We start from the raw sequence: 17,500 nt of genomic DNA on the forward strand, positions 1-17,500 counted from the left end.
TCAACTTTGAAAATTGTAAGTGGAGTCTTGTCTTCAATTGGTCCTCGGGGGTTGACACCCCCTGACTCATCTGAAGTTCAAACTCACAGCAAATGTTTTTATGTTGATCAGGCTGACATAAGTCTTTTTTTATAGTTTACGAAATATCTGCTTTAATGTTATTAATGTTTTTAAAATATTTTATTTCAATTGTTTATTACTTCTTATATTGTTTATTTATTTCCTTATTTCCTTTCTTCACTGGATTATTTTTTCCTGTTGGACCCCTTGGGCTTATAGCATCTTGCTTTTCCAACTAAGGTTGTAGCTTAGCTAGTGATATTAATCTTTTAATGTAATACTTCTCTATTCACCCTCTTCTACTTTAACTTCACGCTTCATAGCATAATTTAAATCCATTATCTTCTGGTATATTGTGTTGTTAGATATTTGATAATAAATTAAAGAAGAATGTTTATATATTTTAAAGATTTGTGATGGAATTACTTTTAGGAATATTCTTACCTCGTCTTATCTAAGACGATTCGTTTTAGTTTGATGATCTAGTTCATGGTTACATAGAATATTATATTTCATCTCTATAGATTTATTTTCCAAAGATTTACATTAACAGAGTGATTCAGGTTTGCAGGTTTGATAAATTACAGTATTTTAACTCATTTTCCCTCACCAATTTTGCGCACCTTCAATACCGAATATTTATAATTTAATTTCTAGTTCTTATCTAAGGGTTTAAGTAGCATTATTGTAGTATATTTGATACCCAATTATCGTTTTATTCCTCCACTAGTATTGCGTGCATTGATCCCTTCTGGTTCAGAATGGCCCAAAAAAAAAAAAGAAAGAAAAGGAATATGATGCCCTCGCGTATAAACCTACGGTACCTACACACCACATTTGAAACATATCTAGAATTTTATTTCGATTATTGTTCTACATATTTCGCTCATCTCTAAACCGGTAGACTTGTCATTTCCCCCTTTATCTTCCAATCACAGCTTTTGCAGCACCTCTTGTCGTATTGGATACCGACTACAGCAACTACGCCTGCTTGTACTCCTGCATGGAATATAACTTCGGCTACTACTCCGACTTCGCCTTCATTTTCACCCGAAACCCGAAGCAGGGAGACGCCTACGCCAGCAAGTGCGAGACTGCTTTTAAGAGCATAGGGCTCGACACCAGCAGGTTCTACAAGACGGCCCAAGGGGCCCAGTGTCCTTACGAAACGCAGCAGGGGCATTGAAGAGTTGGTCACTTGATTCATGTTTTATACAAAATATCTCTTTAAAGAAACCTTCTTTTTAAAATGAATTGGTAACGTGAAACGCCTAGTTGTTTCTTTAGTGCTAAATCCCTCTAAAGAATTTTTATCTTTACCTCTGCCACCGAAATTGAAAGGAGGTTTTGTTTGTGTGTGTGTTTGTTTGTGAACAGCTTCTTGGCCACAATTTTAATCGTTGAGCAATGAAACTTGCAAGGATTAACTGTTATGTAAAAAGCTGGTAATGATTAAATTATGGAATATCAAGGTCAAAGGTCAAGGTATTGGTCAGTCAAAAATTTGAAAAATAAGCTGCCGCAGTGGAGGTCTGCGTTCTACTGAGTGCCCTTCTATTTTAAAATTTGTATTTCGTATTAGACTTAATAAAATTTAAAAGCAATCAATCATATTCAGTGCTGAGTCTTCACAAAAATTGGGATACTAAAATTAGGATTCAAATATTTTTGTTTATTTTCTATCCGTAAAAAGACAAGTTGAGAAGTTGTCTAAAGACCTAGAATGATTTTACTTCATTTTTTTCTGAAATCTAAAGTGGTCACCAAAATAACTTGACTTGGATTTTCAAATAAAGTTTTTTGGTATGATAAATATAAATATAAATAAAGATGATTCCAATATTATAAACTGGCATTTGAAGAGCTTCATAATTTGCGGTGGCCTGTTGGTAACGTCCTTGCCTGGTGATCGCCAGACTGGGGTTGGAGTCCTGCTCAAACTCGTTAGTTCCTTTGGTCGCTGCAACCTCACTATCCTTGTGAGCTAAGGATGGGGGGTTTTGGAGAGCCTATAAGTCTATCTGCTGAGTCATCAGCAGTCATTGCCTGGCCCTCCTTGGTCCTAGCTTGGGTGGAGAGGGGCCTTAGGCACTGATCATATGTATATGTGGTCAGTCTCTAGGGCATTGTCCTGCTTGATAGGGCAATGTTAGTGATCCTTGCCTCTGCCATTCACGAGTGGCGTTTAAACATAAGGGAAGCAATTCTATTCCTAGAGTCAGCGACGTGTGCTAGATATTTATGAATGTCTGTAGCACAAAATGATCGTTCTTGTAACAAAAAGATAAACTGGGGTTTGGTTAAGAGATGAGCTCAATTATCAGAGAGTAGACACATCATTTAGAACTCAGTGATACTTCCCGGGATCAGGTAAGGTCTGGGTCACCTTGATATTGATATTTTAATTAGTCATAGAATTCACTTCCTTCTACGTGTGTGTGAGAGAGAGAGAGAGAGAGAGAGAGAGAGAGAGAGAGAGAGAGAGAGAGAGAGAGAGAGATATTACAATCCTAGCTAGAGTTCTGGTAGCCTAATGGACACGTCCCTGTCTGGAGTTATTAAGATGCAATGAGAGAGAGAGAGAGAGAGAGAGAGAGAGAGAGAGAGAGAGAGAGAGAGAGAGAGAGAGAGAGAGAATATATATAATCATGCTTTAGTGTGAGATACTATGTAAACTGGTTGTACTCTAGAATTGTTAAGATGCAATGAGAGAGAGAGAGAGAGAGAGAGAGAGAGAGAGAGAGAGAGAGAGAGAGAGAGAGGAGAGAGAGAGATTATTATTGTATTATTCACAGAAGTTGATGGGGGAAAGGACAGAATTCGGATATACTTTAGAGATAATTAACTCGCCATGAAATATCTGGTGAATTAACTAACTAACCATTAGAAAATTTTCCCCTGCAATAATAAACTAAACTTTGCTGGAGCTTAGCAATAAAAAAGAGGCATTCTTGATTAAAAAGACGATTGGATAAAATTTTACATAAAACAAGATATTCCATTGGAATAATGTATGTAAAGTTCTAAAGACAACGTATTAGGTTAAGTTAAAACCTGTTATGTTAATAAACTAAAAGGAGATTCCATCACCTGTTGTTTGAATCTAGTTACTGTCAAGAACCTCCAAATATTTTACCACAGGTCTCCGAGACAAGATTAAAGGCGGGTTTAAACGGTTCGTCGAACTCGGTTCGACAGACAAGTGTTTGAATTGACGTTCGAACGTGTGAACAGGGTACTTGGTTGTCGAACACGTTCGTCAAACGGTTCGAAGAAAGTCTGTTCTCGCCTGACTTGTGTGGGCAAGGCATCATTGTCCATAAATCTCATGCATTTTGGTTGACTCCACCTCTTCGAGCCGTTTGACAAGCAGGTTCGACAACTAAGTTTGACGAACTGTTCGATCGTGTAAACGCCGCTTAACTCACTTCCAAATGAGGAGCAACTTTTCCGCCTCAATTTTAGAATCAAAGTAAAAAGCACAAGAAATAAATGCACTCTAGTCCTTTTTATTAGTTTATACTCTACTGTACATTTGATGCAGGTCAAATAAAAGGATAGTCTGCTCGAGTATACCTTAAAGCAAGAAAACTCTAATCCAAGACAGTGAAAGACTATGGTACAGAGGCTATGGCACTACCCAAGACTAGAGAAAAATGGTTTGATTTTTTAGTGTCCTCCTAGAAGAGCTTTTCTGATATGACCTATCAACGGTGCTAGACAACTGCTATTTGCTTCTGGTTCTGTTTGATCTTTAGAAATTTAGATAGTTACCAGATGACCTGTTTCTGGAACGCAGAGCGCTCTTTGCCCCACTGGCCTGCACAAAGGTTGCACCCTATGATGGTGCATCTGTACATGTCTGCATGTATTTCTGAGTGATTGTATACATATGTGAATATGTTTAGCCGTATGCTCCGTCAATTTCATCTTTATAATCCTGAAAGGATAATTAAAAGTTGAATTTCTATTTGCCTTTTGTTTTCCTCGTAACTATTGTCGCAGCAGAAGTTCCGGGTGAAATAAACCACACCCCCTGATGACGTCATAGTTAATCATGTTGTATCTTGCGTTATTAGCGGTCACAACCCATCCCCTTAAATTGATTACGAGTTACTTAAAGTTACTATAGTTGGAAATTTTTAAGGTTATGTATTGTGACCGCTGCTAACGTGGGAAACAACGTGATTGGCTATGATGTCATCAGGGGGTGTGGCTTATTTCGCCCAGAATCTTTACAGCGACTGTACTATTGTCAAATTGATTAATAGAGGTTTTAGCGAACAAGGGCGCAAACGATGTTTCACGAGATGTGCCACCGATATGGCACGCCTTGTCACGACGTTTTCCACAATTTTTTAAGGACAAGAATCTTGCAAGTTTTAGGGTGGCGGGAAAATGGGTATCAGGTTGAGGGATATTACTTTCATCTACGTTCATTACCTTAAGAGGTGCAGGTTTGAATCCTGAACAGGGTACGAGCATTTATGTATAACTTCCTTTGGGTGTAAATTCCATCCCAAGATAAAATGAACCGGATAATAAATGCTATCCGTATATATATATATATATATATATATATATATATATATATATATATATATATATATATATATATATAACAACTACAACAATCAATGCAGCCGTTTCTGGTCCACTGAAGGACAAAGGCCTCAGACATGTCCTTATTCAAGTCTGGGGTTTGGCCAGTTTTCATCACCTGGTTGGCCACTGCGAATTGGTGATGGTAAGAGATTTCTGAGCGCTCACAGCAATCCAATCTAGTATGGGTGGCTCTGGTTAATAAAGCTTTGCTGATCATGGTGATACTCAAACCCTTTCACCACTTAAGATATCCCCAATCAGAAAAAGATATACATACATACATACATACACACACACACACACACACATATTTATATATATATATATATATATATATATATATATATATATATATATATTTATATATATATCCATATCTATATATATACATATATATATATATATACATATATCCATATTTATATATATACATACATACATATATATATATATATATATATATATATATATGTATATATAGGCTTTATATATATATATATATATATATATATATATATATATATATATATATATATATATATATATATATATATACAGTACTACCTCCCGGTTTGCATGCCAGTCCCCATGTGTAGTTGCAAGCCTCCCAATAATTTCCCTTTCATAGAGGGAGCATCAAAAGAGCTCAGCCTTTTGTTGGTTATCTAGCGTATTTGAAACGGAATTTTTAACTTCACGAACAACTCACGAGTCTTCAAATGGGGACAAAACGTCTGGCAATTTTAGAATATTCATGAAGATTACTCTATCACCTAATACATAATCCTTTTGCTTGAAAGAGAGAGAGAGAGAGAGAGAGAGAGAGAGAGAGAGAGAGAGAGAGAGAGAGAGAGAGAGAGAGAGAGAGTTACAAGGATTTTGGATGTCTCAAAGACTTTTTAGACCTTCATCGGAGACTCTATTTGCTCTTTGGTAAAGCGATTTAGTTTAAGCATTTATAGAGTTATTATGATCTTGTTTAACTTATTCTTGAACTCGTTTACCATGTTACTGTTTACTACATCCGCTGGAAGTCTATTCCAAGTATTTGCTATTTTGTATGTAAATAAAGAAATTGCTACATTGAGTGGTGTTGCATCTTTTCAATTCCAGTTTGTATCCATTACTTATGAGCTGTTTTGTGCTAAGCGTGAATAGATTGTTGTAATCAACATTTGTTATTCCTTTAAGAATTTTGAATGACTATTAACTGTCACTTTAGCCGTCGAGTTTGTAGGTTAAATAAGTTCAAACGTTCCATCCTCCGTCAGAGAGAGAGAGAGAGAGAGAGAGAGAGAGAGAGAGAGAGAGAGAGAGAGAGAGAGAGAGATGGCGCATTCTTCTGAACTAAAGGTTTAAGGAATTGGAGCATTCTAGAAAGTTAAAGCAAGACAACTTAATTCACAGTTTTTGCCTGATTAAATCCGGTTTTTCTTTCATCATAAACCATTTCTTCTTTTTATTTCCTCCGCTAATCTCCACAATTATGCAATTTATCTAAAAGTAGGGTAGGTAAGGACACCCTTTTCTTGTCCCATTAACCTTTATAAGGAAATGCAGTATAAAAGTAAATATAGATTCGCTGAAAGAAATAGAAATAAAACGTCAAATTAAGATACAACATCCAAATCAAGACGTGAAAGTAGTTCACATTTTAGCCGCTATACTGTATACATGTGTAATACAGGCTCAGCATATACGAAGTGCTATCATGCATGAATATTCATATGTATGAATAGGCTTTAATTTTATTTCTTAATCTTCATTGTGACATATATTTTATATTATTTTTGTAGATCTTTCATCCGATGAATTTTAATTTTTATTAATCCAACTATATATCACCTGGATTTCTAAATCTTGATAAGTGTAATACATTTTGCACGTTATCAATAATGATAATAATAAGGATATCAGTGATGATAACAAGACATTTTTATCAGAAATTAGTCTTGTGAAAGATCAGTTCATCAAATAGATTTGTCGTCCAGCCTAAAACGCTTCTGCAATTCAGGAAAACTGGAAAACATAAAGGTAGAAATGCAACAAATTTAAAAGCAAAAAAGAAAGGTTGAGCCAATGCAGTTTGTGACGAGCCGAGAGAAGGTTGTGACTCAAAGACAGGAGGAAAGCAACTGAGTGACTTTATTACAGAACACTCTCCTTTATAAACAATATCTCAATGCAACAGGAAATTTCCTGTTCAACTGACACCACATCGGTTACCAGTTAACGGTGAGAAAAGCATACATGTTATTTCATGTTCTTTTTAGTGCGAGGGGAGAGCCAAGATTCAAGCATAATATATACACAAAATGAAATGTCGTTACTATGTACGATCGTATGACACACGGTTGGTACAAGTTGCACTAAAAGCAATCCACTTCTTGCTGCCCACCAAAGCAATCAGGAATTACCCGAAACAGGAAAACGAGATTGAAAACACGATAGGAAAATTGAGGGGAAAATAACCAATGTTCTAACTGGCTTCATCAGTCGCCTACTTTGGACGTTAAGTTGATCCGAAGAGGCGAATTACAATTCGTTTAAACACTACTCTGTTATTATTATATCTAGTTTACGCAACCCGTCAAAAATGACGGAATTATTGGGGAATTGTTGTTTTCATAGAGGTTGACTGGGTGTGTGACAGGTAAGAATATATGTATATATATATATATATATATATATATATATATATATATATATATATATATATATATATATATATACAGTATATATATATATATGTATACATATATATATATATATATATATATATATATATGTATGTATGTATATATATACATATATATATATATATATATATATATATATATATAGTATAATCATATATGTATATATATGTATGTATATATATATATATATATATATATATATATATATATATATATATATATATATATATAGAGAGAGAGAGAGAGAGAGAGAGAGAGAGAGAGAGAGAGAGAGAGAGAGAGAGAGAGACTTACTTTTCATTATACAGGAGAGAGTACTATTTTCACAGACAATAATGTCTGCAAGCATTTAACTGGTCTTACACTTCAAGGAAGATCTCACTAACGGTTTGTAATACTTATTGACAGAGCCAAAGAAAAATATATATACCAAGTGGAATGAATAGTCAACCTTCTTTTATTGATTGAGAGCTTAAATTCAAGCTATTTTGCTTTTATATACCTTGGTTAACAAAAAGAAATATTTGTAATTTATGTTTTATTAAAATCTATAAAATAGTGGGTTCACATGTCACATTTATTCTCTACAATGTAAAATGTATTATTATTTTTTTCCTCAGAAGAAGGCGACGTAGAAGCGACAGCTCCTTAAAGAGCCTTCTGCGTGTCGTAAGGACAATTGGATCCTTGGACGGTCTTGAAGAATCGGGCGGTGTCGATGCCGATCTTCTTGAAGGCGGCCTCGCACTTCCTGACGTGGTCGTCTGAGGGCGTGGGGTTGCGGGTGAAGATGAAGGAGAAGTCGGAGTAGTAGCCGAAGTTGTTATCCATGCAGGAGTAGAGGCAGGCGTAGTTGCTGTAGTCAGTTTCGATGATGACCAGGGGCGCTGCAAAGGCTGTCGGGAGAGATACAAGTTAGTTGGGCTTTTGAATAAGCATTTCAAGTTGCATTTGCAATAGAGGTTTTTAAACACCTATTAAAGTTGGAATTGCAACAGAGGTTGTGAGATGATACTCTGATCAGTTGTACATTTCCCCTTACTTACTTTAAACTTATCATCTGACCCTTTTTCTTTTCTATCCTTTTTACTGTTTATATTTTCTTTATGGTCTATTTTTACTTAATCGATGAATTTCATGATATCGGAATTACTCCTAATTGCCACCACTTACTCAAGAAGAAATCCCTTTTGCCATAAGGATTTTGGTCTCTAAAATAAAGTAATGGATCATACTGAGATACTGAATAACTCCTTAAGGGTTATAGATTATGAGAAAACTTTGCAGTTCAACAACAAATGTTACGTTATTTTGTTGTTATTGATTGTGCTTGCGTGTAGCTAATAAACAAGATATCAGTTATGTCCACTTAAAAAAAATACTTTGTTTTTGTACAGAAAAGCGGTTTAGTGGACACTGCCATTAACGGACGGACTCATAATGCATGCAATAGCTTCGTTGCATGAAATAATGCCTCGAGCAAATGATTGCTTAGTCTGAGACCTTACAATAGAAAACATGTTTTGATAGTTACTTTTCTTAACAAAAACATTTCCTTTTCCAGTGTTATGATTAAGAACAATAATCCAAATTGAAAAATTAAGTTAGAAGTTTTTCTGAGATAGGCTATTACTCTATATTGCGAACTGTCTTATGACTCATTGCCGCTCGCACCTGTCAATAGAGATTTCGGTCATTCTCTGAACCTCAAAAGTCAAAGTCATTAACCTTCTCTCGACCTTGACCAAGTCTTGCAACCGGACTGAAGGTATTCCCCGTCTCCTAGTAGTGTCACCTGGTGGTCAGATCTTCAACTAAATGCAATGGAAGTTATTTCTAACTTTGTCTTTACAAAGTAACTCAAAGTAACTCACATTCCTCGAAGGCAATCATGAGGTGAGGGTCTCCCAAGGGCATGGGGGCAATCTCTCCGAATCTCTTCAGCAGTTTGCCTTCGGCAGTGATGCCAGTGGCTGAGGCGTCGAAGGTCTCGCCGTCTGGATAAAGAGAGGAAAGGGAAAGGTTACTTATCTGTCATACATAAAAGATACATAGTGGAATATGTATCAGTAGGAGTCGAAAGATCTAAGAAAGTATTGCAGGAATTTGTGTAAATAACAATCACATCACCGACGATGATAGTTGGAATGAATTCTTCTATTAATGTAAACATCAACATTATGGTTTTCTACATGGTACTCCCATAATGCACACAGATTTTTTAGAATACACCTACAATCAGGGAATAATATATATATATATATATATATATATATATATATATATATATACTGTATACATATATAATTATATATATGTGTATATATATACATATATATATATATATATATATATATATATATGTATATATATATATATATATATATATATATATATATATATATATATATATATATACATATACCTTTGTGTGTATATAAATTTTGATATATTTCTATATAGAACCTGGAAAGTAGTACTCACTGAAGTCATACTGAAGTCTGACGCACTGATCCAGAAGCTGGTAAGGGTTGTTTGTGATGGCATATTGGTACCAGGTTCCTCCGAACTGAAAACATAAAAGGACTCTTCAGGAATGAACCATCACCATTTCAGATGATCACTTGCACCACATTGAAGATACTTCTATTCACTAGTAATTGATTGTATTTATACAATTGATACAATAATAGATGATGAAAATAGATTAGTATAAAACTATCCGTCTATTCTTTAACGCGTTCCAAACATGAAGAGAACCGTCAATGATTTCGTCAGTTGACAGATTGATCTGGGTTGACGTGATGTTGATGATCATACCTTGGAATGATTCGGGCGCTGTTCCTCCCACAGTTTCTGTTCGTCAACGACGGGACATTTTCCTTTGATGACGAAGTCGGGAACCTTGTCGGCCACGGCACAGGACACGGCCACCAACACCAGCAGGAGACACGACGATGACATGGCGGTACGTGTGGTAGATCTTGTATGATGCCCTGTGGACGCCTCGGCTTCGTTTTATACGAAGCCCTGTGCGCTCTCTCTCTCTCTCTCTCTCTCTCTCTCTCTCTCTCTCTCTCTCTCTCTCGCTGGCACTGAACGTTGCATTATCACAAAACCTATCTTCGTCGCTGTCTCATGATTGGCTCTTTAAAGGGCACGATAATTTTCATTTCCAAAATGAAATGGGCGGGAACTTTGATGCCAATTTGGAATTGAATTTTTATTTCTAATGAAATACAACCAAACTTTGAATTTAGGAGTTACACTTTTTGCCTTTTTTTTCTTTTTGACAAATAGCTTAATCAAAATTTTCCGGCCAATGCAATGTCTAATGAGTTGAAGAAGACAACAGAAGTTGATCTTATGAAACCACTTAAATAAAAGCGAATCACAAACTGAGCCTTATGAGAAGAATAAGTACCTAATTCCATATGATATATCATCACTAGACCTAAACAGAAATGAAGTCTGAAGCATAGAAAATCATATCAGAAAACAGTCTATGGAATCCAGCAGATTTTCATTGACAGGTAACCCCCGAAGCCCCGCCCCCTTGCCACAAGCCTGACCCTCGCCAGGGTATAAGAGCTCTTGACCACCGATCAGGAGATGAGAAATCCCGAGTTGTGTCTGCAACTGAGCAACATGTTGAGCTCCTTATTCATTGGTTTCGGCCTCGTGGCCTCCGCCTTCGCCAGCCAGGCCCTTCCAGATTTCCTGGTGCCTGGAAACTGTGCGAACGTTAAAGTCCAGGATAAATTCGATCTGCGAAGAGTAAGTGATTCGTTTGTCCAATTGCAGTGACAGAATATCGCTGGAGCCTCTTTTTTTGTTTGTGTTTGGTTGTTGCTCTGAGGTCGTGTCAATTGCCTAACTCGTAAAGTAATATTAATCTTCCTAGTTTTCTTTATACAATTATTTTCGATTCCACTTTTCACTTTTTGTTTTCAACTGAGATTATCAGAGATAAATTCTCGTTGGTTCTTTTCAATAATCCCTTTTCATTATTTATTGCCAATATAAAAATAAAATTCTTTATGTTCTTATAAACGCTTCCATATCGAACATTGTCAAGCAGGAATATGTAGAAATGGAAGAGTTCGACTGGAATTCTTATTTATTCCACTAAAGATATTTGAAGGTATTACTGCAAGCCAGAAATATCCTTCAAAAATTGTAATACGAAAACACATGATCCTTCTTGAGGTTTATATCCTTTGTTTAGCTGAAGATAGTTAATTATAAACTTTACAAGTCACTTGGCACTTGTCAGGATAGAGAGAGAGAGAGAGAGAGAGAGAGAGAGAGAGAGAGAGAGAGAGAGAGAGAGAGAGAGAGAGAGAGATTAATTTTCTTTTATTGTCTTTCCAGTATCATGGCCGCTGGTACCAAACGGAGATTATGGAAAACGCTTACCAGCCATACACCAAATGCATCAATTCCTTCTACGATTATTCGGATGCTGACTACGGCTTCCGCGTCGCCACCGCCGGTTTCAGTCCCAAAGACGAACACCTGAAGCTGGAAGGCAAGATCTACCCGACCAAAGAGTTCGCTGCCAGTCACATGTTGATTGACTTCCCAACAGGTAAGAAAGAACAATATCAACTTTCTTTCAATTGTAAATTGGATGTGTTGCAGTCTCGTGATTGTTTCAAGATGAAGAGGGTTATTCATATTAGTACATTAGAAATATTAAAGTGGTTTGGTTTTCTTCTATTATCTTGTTACTAATGAATTATTCCAAATGACAAAAGTCATCTATAAGGCTTTTCCTCTCGTGACAAGAATGGTCATATGATGAAAATAAAGTAATAGTTCGAGGAATCATTGATTATCATCTAAAGAGGAACAAGAACACCGAACTACTCATGTTGTAAATTTGGTCAATAGTTTATTCCATACAGAATAGTCTTATCTATCATTTATTTACATTTTATGATGATAATTTCTTCATATCTCTTTACGGGCTGCCAACGCCAGAACCCGTTCCGCCCGTACGATTGGGCAATCGAAGAACGAACGAACATACATTCCTACTTATTGCACATTTATTCATTCATCTCTCTGTCTCTCTCTCTCTTTCTCCCAGTGATGGGATATCCTTACCAAGTGATCGAGACCGACTACGAGACCTACTCCTGCGTCTACTCCTGTCTCGATTGGAACACCTACAAGACGGAGTTCGGCTTCGTCTTCTCCAGGACGCCACAGAACGGAGGGCCAGCCACCCAGAAGTGCGCCGAAGTCTTCAGGAGGAACGGAGTCGATTTCTCCAAATTCCTTACCGTTCCTCACTCTGCTGAGTGCAGCTACCGAGCTTAGATTCCTAAGCAAATACCTCAAGTCTTGCTTTGTCTATAACGAGCCGATTTTTTTTTTTTAATATTTCGCAATGTTTTAATATATGTTTGTAATTAGTTCACCAAATGTATTTTTCGATTTTTGGATGTGACTGTAGAAATATATAAACAAAAGACCAAAGCAGATAGTCTTAATTCACCCTATTTTGTCTTCTTCTGGATGCTGATCAGTGACTTAATCATGCTAAGGTTATAGATTATTGAATGAAGGAGATTAAACAGCCTAATAAGTCTGAATAAATTCTGGAGGGAAAATATAATATATACTAAGTTAGATGATAAGAAGATAAATTAGACAGGAAAATCTATGATGAATTATTTTATAAATATTATTTCTATCTATTATACCATGCAACTTGGAAACAGAATAATTCAGGATCCGATAAAGTGTCAGAGTTTTCTGACCAAAGCAGAAATTTCTTAGTTTTCTAAATTTTTAAATTAACAAAAACTATTTGATATGGTTAAACTAGTATCACTTTCACTGTAGTCGAGAAGTTACAGTATATCAAAAGGTGTTCATATTAAAAACCTGTGGACTTCAGAATTACTAGGGGTCTCTGCTTTTATCTATTATGAACAGCTCCAGCATGGGCGGAATCCAGTACATTTCACTAATTACCCCTTGAAAATAGAACTTGTCAAGGAGCTCTTAAGGGAAATAGAGACGCATAATGGCTATCTTTATAATCAAATTCGTACCTGTTCAGTTATCTTGTTAGATTATGAAAGGCAAAGCATATAATTTTGCCTACGCGGGGGGAAAAAACCTCGGTTTTGTCTAGAAATGTATGAAAATAACTCATAACACGAATTCATAAACCATGAAGGAACATAATGTTTTAGCCATTGCTGACAAAGATAGGATAATATTACCCTCTTACATCTGGTAAGTAACAAACAAATAATCCAACTGTTTGGTATGGAAAATGTTTACAAATCCGAAGCCATCATAATAATTCTTTTTAATAGTTACCCTGTTTTAACTTCCATCTGAAATCTGACCTGATAAACCTGACATAGAAGGTCATTACTTGACAAACAAACCAGAAAAAGAACGATTATTAGTTACTAAGTATTAGTTAATGAGGTCATTAAGGGTACCACAGGAGTTAGAAAACTATCAGATAAGATCCAAGAAAGTAGACTGAGGTGGTATGGTCATGTCATGAGAAGAGATGAACAGTATATTGGGAGGAGAGTGATGGAAATGGAGGTACAGGGAACGAGAAGGAGAGCGAGACCGAAGCGAAGGTGGGTGGACTGTATCAAGGATGACCTTCGATTAAAGGGATTAACCGGTGATGAAGTGCGGGACAGAGGTAGATGGAGAACGCTGGCCAGAAACATCGACCCCACATAAAAGTGGGAAAAGATGCAGACCAAGAAGAAGAAGTAGTTAATGAAACTATAAAAGGACAAGAGAGAAAACCATTGAAACAGTTTGTCGGTATATTTCATTTTCCAAATAAGGGATAAACATTGTTATTTCTTTGCAGAAAAATACAAAAGTAGTTAAGTCCATTTTCTGTTTATCAGCTGGTTTCTTACGTCCAGAGTATCTATTGAGATGGAGCTACCCTCATGCTGACTTGGGGTTATGATAGTTTAGTAGCCTGTGGAAATTACTTACTACCTATAGTCCATTTCTTTTAGCGAAGCAGATTTGCACCGGCTCGCAGCGGTGCCCTTTTAGCTCGGAAAAGTTTCCTGATCGCTGATTGGTTGGACGAGATAATTCTAACCAATCAGCGATCAGAAAACTTTTCCGAGCTAAAAGGCCACCGCTGCGAGTCGGTGCAAATCTGCCTAGATAAAAGAAATGGACTATAATGAGAATCACTCTGAGAAAACAGCCGGAAATTTTCTTCCTCAAAAAAAAAAGAAAAAAGAAAATATCCTTTATAATGCGTTCTTGGAGTTCTATTGTTTTCGTTATTCTTATCATTATTACAGGAGGGCCTCAAGTTACAACAATCTCGAGTTACGAACTGATTCCCTCAATGTACATTAAAAAATCAACGTAACTAATTATTTTTTTCATTATTTTACTTTGTATATATCAATCTTTTCCCTACAGAATTTATTCGAGCTCATTAGGATGGTTCATCTCCCTTTTGATAATAAATACCCATAGCATGATCGGGTCATTCAGCAGCATCCAGAACAAGTAGAGGATCTTTGCAAAAACGTATAAGACAAAATAGGGTGAATTAAGACTATCTGCTTTGGTCTTTTGTTTATATATTTCTACAGTCACATCCAAAAATCGAAAAATACATTTGGTGAACTAATTACAAACATATATTAAAACATTGCGAAATATTAAAAAAAAAAATCGGCTCGTTATAGACAAAGCAAGACTTGAGGTATTTGCTTAGGAATCTAAGCTCGGTAGCTGCACTCAGCAGAGTGAGGAACGGTAAGGAATTTGGAGAAATCGACTCCGTTCCTCCTGAAGACTTCGGCGCACTTCTGGGTGGCTGGCCCTCCGTTCTGTGGCGTCCTGGAGAAGACGAAGCCGAACTCCGTCTTGTAGGTGTTCCAATCGAGGCAGGAGTAGACGCAGGAGTAGGTCTCGTAGTCGGTCTCGATCACTTGGTAAGGATATCCCATCACTGGGAGAAAGAGAGAGAGAGACAGAGAGATGAATGAATAAATGTGCAATAAGTAGGAATGTATGTTCGTTCGTTCTTCGATTGCCCAATCGTACGGGCGGAACGGGTTCTGGCGTTGGCAGCCCGTAAAGAGATATGAAGAAATTATCATCATAAATGGTGAATAAATGATAGATATAACTATTTAGTATGAAATAGATTATTGACCAAATTTACAACATGAGTAGTTCGGTTTTCTTGTTCCTCTTTAGATAAAATCAATGATTTCTCGAACTATAACTTTATTGATTCTATAAGATTTTCATCATACGACCATTCTTGTCACGAAAGGAAAAGCATTATAGATGCGTTTCGTCATTTGGAATAAGTCATTTATAACAAGATAATAGAAGAAAACAACTCTAATATTTCTAATGTACTAATATGAATAACCCTCTTCATCTTGAAACAATCCCGAGACTGCAACACATCCAATTTACAATTGAAAGAAAGTTGATATTGTTCTTTCTTACCTGTTGGGAAGTCAATCAACATGTGACTGGCAGCGAACTCTTTGGTCGGGTAGATCTTGCCTTCCAGCTTCAGGTGTTCGTCTTTGGGACTGAAACCGGCGGTGGCGACGCGGAAGCCGTAGTCAGCATCCGAATAATCGTAGAAGGAATTGATGCATTTGGTGTATGGCTGGTAAGCGTTTTCCATAATCTCCGTTTGGTACCAGCGGCCATGATACTGGAAAGACAATAAAAGAAAATTAATCTCTCTCTCTCTCTCTCTCTCTCTCTCTCTCTCTCTCTCTCTCTCTCTCTCCCCTGACAAGTGCCGAGTGACTTGTAAGGTTTATAATTAACTATCTCCAGTTAACAAAGGATACAAACCTCAAGAAGGATCATATGTTTTCGTATTAGAATTTTTGAGGGATATTTTTGGCTTGAAGAAATACCTTCAAATATCTTTAGTGGAACAAATAAGAATTCCAGTCTAACTCTTCCATTTCTACATATTCCTGCTTGACAATGTTCGATATGGAAGCGTTTATAAGAACATAAAGAATTTTATTTTTATATTGGCAATAAATAATGAAAAGGGATTATTGAAAAGAACCAACGAGAATTTATCTCTGATAATCTCAGTTGAAAACAAAAAGTGAAAAGTGGAATCGAAAATAATTGTATAAAGAAAACTAGGAAGATTAATATTACTTTACGAGTTAGGCAATTGACACGACCTCAGAGCAACAACCAAACACAAACAAAAAAAGAGGCTCCAGCGATATTCTGTCATAGAAATTGGACAAACGAATCACTTACTCTTCGCAGATCGAATTTATCCTGGACTTTAACGTTCGCACAGTTTCCAGGCACCAGGAAATCTGGAAGGGCCTGGCTGGCGAAGGCGGAGGCTACGAGGCCGAAACCAATGAATAAGGAGCTCAACATGATGCTCAGTTGCAGACACAACTCGGGATTTCTCATCTCCCGGTCGGTGGTCAAGTGCTCTTATACCCCGGCGAGGGTCGGGCTTGTGGCAAGGGGGCGGGGCTTCGGGGGTTACCTGTCGGTGAAAAGCTGCTGGATTCCATAGACTGTTTTCTGATATGATTTTCTTTGCTTCAGACTTCATTTCTGTTTAGGTCTAGTGATGATATATCATATGGAATTAGGTACTTATTCTTCTCATAAGGCTCAGTTTGTGATTCGCTTTTATTTAAGTGGTTTCATAAGATCAACTTCTGTTGTCTTCTTCAACTCATTAGACATTGCATTGGCCGGAAAATTTTGATTAAGCTATTTGTCAAAAAAAAGAAGAAAAAAAAGAAGTGTAACTACCAAATTAAAATATTGGTCATATTTTATTAAAAACTAACATTCAATTTCATATTGGCATCAAAGTTCCCGCCCATTTCATTTTGGAAATGAAAATTATCGTGCCCTTTAAAGAGCCAATCGCGGGACAGCCACGAAGATAGGTTTTGTGATAATGCAACGTTCAGTGCCAGAGAGAGAGAGAGAGAGAGAGAGAGAGAGAGCAGGGCTTCGTATAAAACGAAGCCGAGGCGTCCACAGGGCATCATACAAGATCTACCACACGTACCGCCATGTCATCGTCGTGTCTCCTGCTGGTGTTGGTGGCCGTGTCCTGTGCCGTGGCCGAC

General features: G+C 36.8%; 5 protein-coding genes across 5 annotated transcripts in view; 3 read left to right on the top strand and 2 right to left on the bottom strand.

Annotated features, from left to right (window-relative positions):
- The window catches only part of LOC137635261 (crustacyanin-C1 subunit-like), a 3,524-nt gene extending 2,278 nt beyond the window's left edge, over nucleotides 1-1,246 (top strand). The window contains exons 3-4 of the mRNA XM_068367721.1: nucleotides 1-15; nucleotides 999-1,246. The exon at nucleotides 1-15 is cut by the window's left edge and continues 108 nt beyond it. Of these exons, the coding sequence (XP_068223822.1) occupies nucleotides 1-15; nucleotides 999-1,246 (263 nt within the window). The remainder of the gene's footprint in view (nucleotides 16-998) is intronic.
- A 6,647-nt stretch (nucleotides 1,247-7,893) lies between these two features.
- On the bottom strand, nucleotides 7,894-10,342 carry LOC137638002 (crustacyanin-C1 subunit-like). Its single transcript, XM_068370094.1, has 4 exons — nucleotides 10,185-10,342; nucleotides 9,849-9,933; nucleotides 9,239-9,361; nucleotides 7,894-8,260 (listed from the first exon to the last, which is right to left on the bottom strand). The coding sequence occupies exons 1-4, from the start codon at nucleotides 10,326-10,328 to the stop codon at nucleotides 8,013-8,015; spliced, it is 600 nt and encodes a 199-aa protein (XP_068226195.1). The 5' UTR covers nucleotides 10,329-10,342; the 3' UTR covers nucleotides 7,894-8,012.
- A 649-nt stretch (nucleotides 10,343-10,991) lies between these two features.
- LOC137638004 (crustacyanin-A2 subunit-like) lies at nucleotides 10,992-12,808 on the top strand. The gene is made up of 3 exons (XM_068370095.1): nucleotides 10,992-11,141; nucleotides 11,739-11,955; nucleotides 12,460-12,808. Exons 1-3 carry the CDS (start codon nucleotides 11,013-11,015, stop codon nucleotides 12,690-12,692), a joined length of 579 nt encoding a protein of 192 aa, XP_068226196.1. The 5' UTR covers nucleotides 10,992-11,012; the 3' UTR covers nucleotides 12,693-12,808.
- Nucleotides 12,809-14,972: 2,164 nt separating this feature from the next.
- Nucleotides 14,973-16,820, bottom strand: LOC137638005 (crustacyanin-A2 subunit-like). Its single transcript, XM_068370096.1, has 3 exons — nucleotides 16,656-16,820; nucleotides 15,861-16,077; nucleotides 14,973-15,348 (listed from the first exon to the last, which is right to left on the bottom strand). The coding sequence occupies exons 1-3, from the start codon at nucleotides 16,818-16,820 to the stop codon at nucleotides 15,116-15,118; spliced, it is 615 nt and encodes a 204-aa protein (XP_068226197.1). The 3' UTR covers nucleotides 14,973-15,115.
- Nucleotides 16,821-17,429: 609 nt separating this feature from the next.
- LOC137638006 (crustacyanin-C1 subunit-like) overlaps nucleotides 17,430-17,500 on the top strand; it is a 2,468-nt gene continuing 2,397 nt past the window's right edge. The window contains exon 1 of the mRNA XM_068370097.1: nucleotides 17,430-17,500. This exon is cut by the window's right edge and continues 87 nt beyond it. Within this exon, the coding sequence (XP_068226198.1) occupies nucleotides 17,444-17,500 (57 nt within the window). The 5' untranslated portion in view covers nucleotides 17,430-17,443.

Source organism: Palaemon carinicauda, chromosome 3 (assembly GCF_036898095.1).
Source record: "Palaemon carinicauda isolate YSFRI2023 chromosome 3, ASM3689809v2, whole genome shotgun sequence".
Taxonomy (NCBI): domain Eukaryota; kingdom Metazoa; phylum Arthropoda; class Malacostraca; order Decapoda; family Palaemonidae; genus Palaemon; species Palaemon carinicauda.

Coding starts and splice junctions, on each gene's coding strand:
- LOC137638002 (XM_068370094.1), bottom strand. CDS start 10,328: ATGTCATCGTCGTGTCTCCTGCTGGTGTTGGTGGCCGTGTCCTGTGCC. Junction 9,934..10,184: donor AGCGCCCGAATCATTCCAAG/GTATGATCATCA, acceptor TTATGTTTTCAG/TTCGGAGGAACCTGGTACCA. Junction 9,362..9,848: donor CAGACTTCAGTATGACTTCA/GTGAGTACTACT, acceptor CTCTTTATCCAG/ACGGCGAGACCTTCGACGCC.
- LOC137638004 (XM_068370095.1), top strand. CDS start 11,013: ATGTTGAGCTCCTTATTCATTGGTTTCGGCCTCGTGGCCTCCGCCTTC. Junction 11,142..11,738: donor ATAAATTCGATCTGCGAAGA/GTAAGTGATTCG, acceptor TTGTCTTTCCAG/TATCATGGCCGCTGGTACCA. Junction 11,956..12,459: donor GTTGATTGACTTCCCAACAG/GTAAGAAAGAAC, acceptor TCTTTCTCCCAG/TGATGGGATATCCTTACCAA.
- LOC137638005 (XM_068370096.1), bottom strand. CDS start 16,820: ATGAGAAATCCCGAGTTGTGTCTGCAACTGAGCATCATGTTGAGCTCC. Junction 16,078..16,655: donor ATAAATTCGATCTGCGAAGA/GTAAGTGATTCG, acceptor TTGTCTTTCCAG/TATCATGGCCGCTGGTACCA. Junction 15,349..15,860: donor GTTGATTGACTTCCCAACAG/GTAAGAAAGAAC, acceptor TCTTTCTCCCAG/TGATGGGATATCCTTACCAA.